The 7,593-nt window shown below is 67.5% G+C and overlaps 1 protein-coding gene across 1 annotated transcript; it reads left to right on the forward strand.

Moving 5' to 3' along the window:
- Positions 1-539: 539 nt before the first annotated feature.
- Positions 540-7,349, forward strand: TFAP4 (transcription factor AP-4). Its single transcript, XM_040079183.2, has 7 exons — positions 540-706; positions 4,207-4,372; positions 4,795-4,893; positions 5,360-5,530; positions 5,730-5,867; positions 6,828-6,986; positions 7,106-7,349. Exons 1-7 carry the CDS (start codon positions 618-620, stop codon positions 7,298-7,300), a joined length of 1,017 nt encoding a protein of 338 aa, XP_039935117.1. The 5' UTR covers positions 540-617; the 3' UTR covers positions 7,301-7,349.
- Positions 7,350-7,593: the final 244 nt, after the last annotated feature.

Here is a 7,593-nt window from a genome sequence, read left to right on the forward strand (position 1 = left end):
CAGGGTAGGATAGGGTAGGATGGAGCTAGGGCAGGATGGAATGAGGTGGCATGGGATGGGGCCAGGTCACGGTGGGATAGGGTAGGGTTTGGTGTGATAGGATAGGATGGATTAGGATAGAATGGGATGAGTATGGAGCGGCATGGGGACAGCTTAGGACGGTATGAGGTGGGACGGGTCGCGGGGGACAGGGCAGGATGAGGGTAGGACGGGACAGAGTGGGACAGGATAGAGTAGCACAGGATAGAGTAGAATAGGATGGAGCCAGGTCAGGACGCGGCGCGGTGTGACGGGCCGGTGCCAGCACGGGTCGGTACCGTCCCGGCCGCTCCATTCGCCCCCCGCCCGGCCGCGTCCCGCCGCCGTGTCCCGGTGCCGCTCCGGCCGCGCCGCGGCCCCTCCCGCCGCCTTTGTTTACGCGGGGCCGGTGCGGGGCGGGGGCGGCGCCGGGCGGGCGGGGGCGGGCGGGGGAGCGGCGGCGGCGGCGGGCGGGAGCCGCGCTCGCTCCAGCTGTTTCCCGCCTTGGGCCGCGGGCAGAGGCCGCAGCCGGGCCGGGAGGGGCCGAACCGGGCCGGGACGAGCCGGGCTGGGCCGAACCGGGCCCCCCGCCCCCCGTTATGGAGTACTTCATGGTGCCGGCCCCCAAGGTGCCGGCCCTGCAGCACTTCAGGAAATCCGAGAAGGAGGTCATCGGCGGGCTCTGCAGGTGGGGGGGCGCCGGGAGATCCCGGGCTCGGGGGGGGGGGGGGTCTCGGGAGGACCGGCGGGGGGATGGCGGGGGAAGGGGGCGAGCGGCGAACGGAGGGAGCGGCGCGGCCGCCGCGGCCCCACCGCCCGCACGTGGTCCCGGCCGCGCACATGGGACCGGCGGCCGCGCGTGGCCCGGGCGGGGAGCGCCGCGCCCGCACCCCCGCACGGCCCCCGCGGGTGCGGCGGGGCGCGCTCGGGGCGGGGGGCGCGGGGCGCGGGGCTCCGGGGGGCGCGGGGCTGTGTGTTTACCGCCGGGCCTGGCCGTGACTCTGCAGCCGCCCGGAGGAGGCGGGTCGCGGCCGGGGCTGCCGGGACATGTAGTGCGGGAGCGGCGGCACAAAGCCCGCGGACACGCGGGGAGCCCCGGCGGGCGGGGAGGGGGGCGGCCGGGGACGGGGGCTGCGCCCGCGGGGGCTCGGCGAGGGGCGGCGGGCGGGGGCGGAGGCGCGGGCCCCGGGGCCACGAGGGGCGGCCGGAGCCCTCCCCCCCCCACCGACCTCCCCGGGCCTCGAGCTCCCGCCCCGGGGAGCGCCGAGCCCCCGCGGGCCCGGGTCCGCCGTGCGGCGGCACGAAGCGCCGGGCCCCGCGGAGCCGTGGGGCGGCCCGGGCACCACGGCACGTGTTGGGGGCCCGGCCCGGCCCCTCGGGGTGCTGCCCCTGCCCAGCGGCGTGGGGAGCTCCGTTCCGGCCATCCCCGGGAGTGGCCGCACCTGAGCCTCCCCCCGGAGGTGCAGCGGTGGGGCAGCGACCCAGGGCCGGGGGGCGGCTTCTCTGGGCTCCCTCGCGTTGGTGGCTGCGCGCCCGTGGGTTGGGGGGTGACTGCATGGGGCCGGGGGATGCGGCCGTCCCGCCCGGAGACTGGGGGCTGCGCGGCCCCACGCTGACCCCGGCACGGGGCAGAGCTCGGGGAGCGGCGTTCCCGCTGCCCCGAGCTCTGGGACACCCTGCCCGGAGCCCAGGCCGCTGGGTGACACCCTCCGTGGAGCTCGGGGTGCTGGGGGCTGCCCTGCTGGTGACCTCAGGGAGCTCGGGGACACCCTGCCTGCCAGCTCAGGGTGCTGGGGGACAGCCTGCCTGTGAACTGGGGGTGCTGGGGACACTTGGCTGTACCCTGCTTGTACACTCAGGTGTACCCTGATCCTGGAAGCTTGGAAGTTCCCTTCATAGAAGCGTGGAGATAGCCTGCCTGTGAACTTGGGGATGCCCTGCCTGCGAGTTGGGGAACACCCTGCCTGTGACCTCAAGGAGCTTGGGGGCACCCTGCCCGCATGGCTGCGCCTCCCTTGCCTGCCAGCACCACCCACAGCACAGGCTGTGATCAGTGCTGGACACGAGTGGACAGCGGGGCATCTGCCCTGGGCCTTGTGCCTGGCCCCAACACCCACATGGGTTTGTTTGTTTCCCTGGAGGTCCAGGCGAGAGCAGCGTCCTTCCCAGCACGGGAAGGACCAAATTCTGCCTGCCCGGCACAAACCCCGCAGCACCAGCACCGGGCTGGAGGTGCCCCGGGGGCTCCAGTGGGTGCCACCTGCTCCCCCTGGCTCTGTGCTGCCCCATCCCTGGCCATGCTGGGTGTCTGAATCCATGGGGTTTTGCCCTTTCCGTATTTCGCTGCCACTTCTCAGGTCTCTTCCCAGGAAGAGCAGCTGGGGCAGGTTGTGGGAGGTCTGCCGGTGAGGAAGCAGGCTCTTCCTCCTTCCCCAGTATTTAAGAAATCACTTCCGTGCTGCCCAGTCCTGGGCCTCTCCATCCCATTCCCCTTAAGTGTCTGGTGGTCCAACATCCTGGAGCAGTGCTCCAGCCACCCCAAGAGGGACAATGTATCCCAAGACCTGCAGGGTTTGGTGTGTTTTGGGGACAAGTTTGTGGCTGGTTTCAGCAGGAGCAGGGAGGTGGATGACAGCCACCACCAGATGGGAGCCCTGTGCCACAATCCTACTGCAAGCAGCTTTTGGTCCGTGTGGCAGAGGCTGCTTCCAGGGACAGGGGCAGAGCCCTGGGCACCCATCCCAGCTCCACACCCCCGGGACTGCATGCGAGGGAACCAGTGCAGTGGCTGCTTGGCACCCAGCGTCAGCCTGTGCTGGGACACTGCCCCAGGGGTTGGGGACAAATGTCGTCCTGGCCCCCACGGGCTGAGCTGAGCCCTCATCCCCTTGGGATGCACTGGGATCCTTTTCTGTACCTCTAGGATGAGCTGGGATCTTTCCCCATCGCTCTAGGGTAGTCTGGGATCCTTGGGATGAGCTGTGGTGGTTCTCTGTCTTGCTGGGCACAGCTGGGGTCCTTCCCCGTGCCCTTGGACAGAGCTGGAATCCATCCCCTTCCTAGGCTGAGCGAGGATCCTTTCCCATCCCTCTGGGATGAGCTGGGTCTTTCCCCATCGCTGTGTATCCTGGAGGAGTTGTGCATTCCCCAGTTGCAGCAGGCAGTGATGAGTGGCCCGAGAGTCTCCGGTCAGTCCCTGGGCACACGGAGGTGCCGCACGCATCCCTTAGATCCCTGCGCTCCCAAACCTCCGTGGTTCCTCCGTGGCCTCACCAGGAGGGCAGTGAGGGCAGGATGCTGGGCTCTGCTTCCCAGCCTGGCTTTGGCAAGGCTCCGGGTGGAAGGTTCCCGTCTCCCTGTCCCAGAGCCACCGGGCACCTGGACGGGCGGCTGGAGCCCGTCTTATCTCGCCTCGCACCGGCCGCCCGGCTCCTGTGTTTAGTCTTTGGTGCCTCGCAGCATCCCCGGCGCCAGGGTGCTGGGTGCCCGCACTCTGGGGAGAGTTGGCATGGTGTGATCCAAAACCTCTGCCCTGCTTCCCTCGGGGAAGAAGCGAGGCGTGGGTGAAGCCGGACCCCACGGCAGCAGGCTTCGCTCAGGTCTGGTGCTCTGGACCTGTGGGTGTTGGCTGCCCGGAACCCTCACCCTCCGTGCCGGCTCCAGGAGGCATTTCCCGGCCCATCTGCGGGGCAAGGGCGTGGGGGGCGAGGAGGCAGCGGCAGGAAGCAGGCAGGAGCTGCGGCTTGGGGTGGGACGGGGGCTTCTCTGCTGGGAGCTGTCATCTGGAAGCCATCAGCGGGGCGGGAGGGAGGGAGCCGCCTTCCCGGGGCCACACACGCCGGCCGGCCCCGCGGGGACACAGCCGGCCGGCCCGCAGCCTCCCTCGCCCACCTGGGGGTCCCCAGCTCCCCTCGGCCAGGCTTGGCGCTGGGCAGCGTGTCTGAGCCCAGTGGAACCAGGGGCCTGCGGCAGCGCCGCTGTTTGGCCAACGCGTCCCCCAAAGCTTTGGACTCAGGGCTGGAGAAACCCACCCACCTGCTTCGGTGATTCCAGCAGCGCAGCCATCGTCCCCTCCGTGTTACCCACCCTTTGGTGCCTTGGAACCACCATTGCAAAGCAAGAGGGGATGCAGTGAGCTGGCAGCAGGGGTGCAGCCCCCTCCTCCATAACCCCGGGTCTCTCTCACAGCTTGGCCAACATCCCGTTGACTCCGGAGACCCAGCGGGACCAGGAGCGGCGGATACGCAGGGAAATCGCCAACAGCAACGAGAGACGGCGGATGCAGAGCATCAATGCTGGCTTCCAGTCCCTGAAAACCCTCATCCCACACACGGATGGGGAGAAGCTCAGCAAGGTGAGCAGGGTGCACATGGAGGAGCTGAAAGCGGAGTTGGGCATATTTGGGTGTTATTTCAGTGATGGAGCTCTCTCCTGGGGAGGTTTCCCAGCAGGAGTGGGTGTGCATCCCCAGCCCGGTGTCCTGGAGTGGGCTGGGAGTGTGTGACAGCCCCCAGTGCCCTGGGGGCAGGGTGACACGTTCCTGGCTGAGGAGGGGACCCCACTGCAGAGGGGAGTGGGGTGAGGAGGCAGCTGGGTTCCTGAGGTGGGTGAATTGGATGGTTTCACCATGATGGAAATCCCAGGGGGAACCTGGGGAGAAGCAGACTCTGGGAGGAGACACCAGGGACAGGCGAGGAGCAGAGCTCATCAGGAGGAGGTCTGGGGGAGGACACTGGGGTCTCCTGGCTCAGCACGCCCCTCCTGGCTCCCCCACAGGCAGCCATCCTCCAGCAGACGGCCGAGTACATCTTCTCCCTGGAGCAGGAAAAGACTCGGCTACTGCAGCAGAACACCCAGCTCAAGCGGTTCATCCAGGTACTGCCCCAGGGATGGGACAGGAGGGGTGGGACAATCCTGGCTGGCCAGGGCGGGGCTGTCATGGCAGTTCCTTGGGCTCAGGGTGGGACCCTCTACCCCGCTTAGCCAGACAGTGGAGATGTTTCTGTTCTCCTGGCAGGGGGAGAAGGGTTGGGGTCCCGTTTTCCATTGTTTCCACCCATTTGGGGGGTCGGGGATGGCCTGGTGGCAGTTCTGGTGCTGGGGTGCCCTGGTTGAGCTGCCCTGGGTGTCACAGTGTGAGAATCAGCACAAGGCTGCGGGGATGAGAACCAGGATGGGGGACACAGCCAGGAGCCCATCTGTCCCCAGGCATCAAGCACAGCCCCAGGGAGACCCTTTCCTGCATGGAGCCGTGCTGGGGAGCGGCATCACCCGGGTGTCTGGATGGCAGGGAGAGCGCCCATGCTGGCCCCCTTGCCCTGACGCCACATTCCCACGGCAGGAATTCAGCGGCTCCTCCCCGAAACGGCGACGGGCAGAGGACAAAGACGAGGGGATCGGCTCGCCAGACATCTGGGAAGATGAGAAAGCCGAGGATCTGCGTCGGGAGATGATCGAGCTCCGGCAGCAGCTGGACAAGGAGCGCTCGGTCCGCATGATGCTGGAGGAGCAGGTGAGGCCGGGTGCCCTCTCTCAGCCTCTGCCATGTCCCCGCTGAACCCCAGGGACACCAGCAGTGCTGTGGGGACACCCAGCACCTGCTTTGAGCGCTGCTTCTCCATGCTTGTCTGGGGCTCCCACTGAGGGGACAGCTGGGGTTCGGAGGGGCCGTGCCAGGCTCCCCACTGATGTCGGGGTTCCCTGGCCCGCAGGTTCGCTCCCTGGAGGCTCACATGTACCCCGAGAAGCTGAAGGTGATTGCTCAGCAGGTGCAGCTCCAGCAGCAGCAGGAACAGGTGAGGTTGCTGCACCAGGAGAAGCTGGAGCGCGAGCAGCAGATCCGGACGCAGGTGAGCGCGCCCCAGACACCCCAGGTACTGAAAGGCGGGGGCGGTGATGGACTTGGCACCTCCTGCGGGCACCGATGTCCCAGCAGAGCTCTGGCCCTTAGTGACTCGGGAAGGGGGTGGCCCAAAGCCCCCCACAGCTTGGGGCTGTGCTTGTGGGCATGCTGTGCTTCAGGGAGGGACTGTGGCTTGCCCACCCCACGGTGGCTCCGTTCCCTGGCACAGGGCTTTGCACAGGGACGGTCACTTGCTGCCGGACAGGGTTTCATCTCAGGGGGCTTCACCTGTCTCTGGGTGGCTCTCACTGAATTTCAGGGATCCCCAAACCACTCCCTGCCGCCCAGCAGGCTGGGAAAGGGGAGTGTCGAGCTGGCGGGCGCTGGGGATGGGAACCTTCAACCTTTCCCCTGAGACTGCTGGATTTGCCAGCGGTGCAGGGAGGAGGAGAGCGCTGTGCCGGCACCGGTCCCTGTGCGCTGCCACCCTCGAGCTCAGCCCGGGGCCTCGCCGCTCTGGGAGCTTCAAAGGGAGGAACAGCAGCTTCTTCCCCATTCCTTGGGCTTCTGCAGAGCCCTGTCCCTGCAGCAGGGTCCCCACTGGCTGCCTCCCGGGGAAGTTCAGCCTATTTTTAGGTGAACTCTCCGTAGCCTCCTGCTAGGGTGGATCTTCCCATCCGCTGCTCAAACAAGGATCTCTGAGGGGTGTGGGGAATTCCTGGCCACACAGGGGCTGGCACTTGCCTCTCCTGGCTTCAAAGCCCAAATCATTGCCCTTTGGGATGCGGGGAATCCTTCCTGTTCCGCTCTGCAAAGCTGAGGTGGCAGCAGCTTTCATCCTCCGTCATCCACTGGGACGGAGAACTGGAGCAGCCGAGTGATGCTTCAGCTTTTCTGGAGCTTGGGCTCTGTGAACGAGGGCGATGCCTCGGGCCCTGCTCACCGAGGCTTTCCCTTCTGTCCCCAGCTCCTGCCATCACACGCTCCCCCAGCGCCCACCCACCACCCCACCGTGATCGTTCCAGCGCCGCCTCCCTCCCATCATGTCACCGTGGTCACCATGGGCCCGTCCTCGGTCATCAACACGGTCTCCACGTCCCGGCAAAACCTGGACACCATCGTCCAGGTGAGCTGGGGGTTCGGCAGCGGGGGGGCTCGGGGTGGGGCAGGGGGGGTCCCTAACCCCCGGGGTGTGTCAGAGGGGACCCCAGAGATGTCCTGACAGCCGCCGTGTGCCCTGGGCAGGCGATCCAGCACATCGAGGGGACGCAGGAGAAGCAGCTGCAGGAAGAGGAGCAGAGACGCGCCGTCATCGTAACGCCGGCGCGCGCCTGCCCCGAGCCCTCCGCCTCCGACACCGCCTCCGACACCGAGGGCAACGACAGTGACTCCATGGACCAGAGCAAAGAGGAGCCCTCGGGGGACGGGGAGCTGCCCTGACACCCCCTGGCCGGCAGCCGGGGAGGGGAGCCGGGGCGGGGAGGGGGGGAACGTCAGAGAATATGCTGAAATTTTTAAAAAATACATCGCGATTTGGGTCTCTTTTATGACCTTTTTCCAATACTGTAAAGCAGAGCGTTAGAGGCGGGCAAAGGTCACCCTTCAGCTCTCGGGGGGCGGGGGCCCGGGGGTGGCCGCAGTGGGGCACGGGGGGCTCGGGGCGTGGTGGGGGGCGTTGGGGACGGGGGTCACAGCCCCCCACCCTGGTTTATCACCCCCCACCCGCCAACCCG

This window comes from Hirundo rustica, chromosome 15 (assembly GCF_015227805.2).
Source record: "Hirundo rustica isolate bHirRus1 chromosome 15, bHirRus1.pri.v3, whole genome shotgun sequence".
NCBI lineage: Eukaryota > Metazoa > Chordata > Aves > Passeriformes > Hirundinidae > Hirundo > Hirundo rustica.

What these genes read in the sequence shown, in the direction of transcription:
- TFAP4 (XM_040079183.2), top strand. Translation starts at nt 618, where the DNA reads ATGGAGTACTTCATGGTGCCGGCCCCCAAGGTGCCGGCCCTGCAGCAC. An exon ending in AGCAGCAGATCCGGACGCAG is followed by an intron (nt 5,868 to 6,827) that starts GTGAGCGCGCCC and finishes TTCTGTCCCCAG; the next exon opens with CTCCTGCCATCACACGCTCC. An exon ending in ACCTGGACACCATCGTCCAG is followed by an intron (nt 6,987 to 7,105) that starts GTGAGCTGGGGG and finishes TGCCCTGGGCAG; the next exon opens with GCGATCCAGCACATCGAGGG.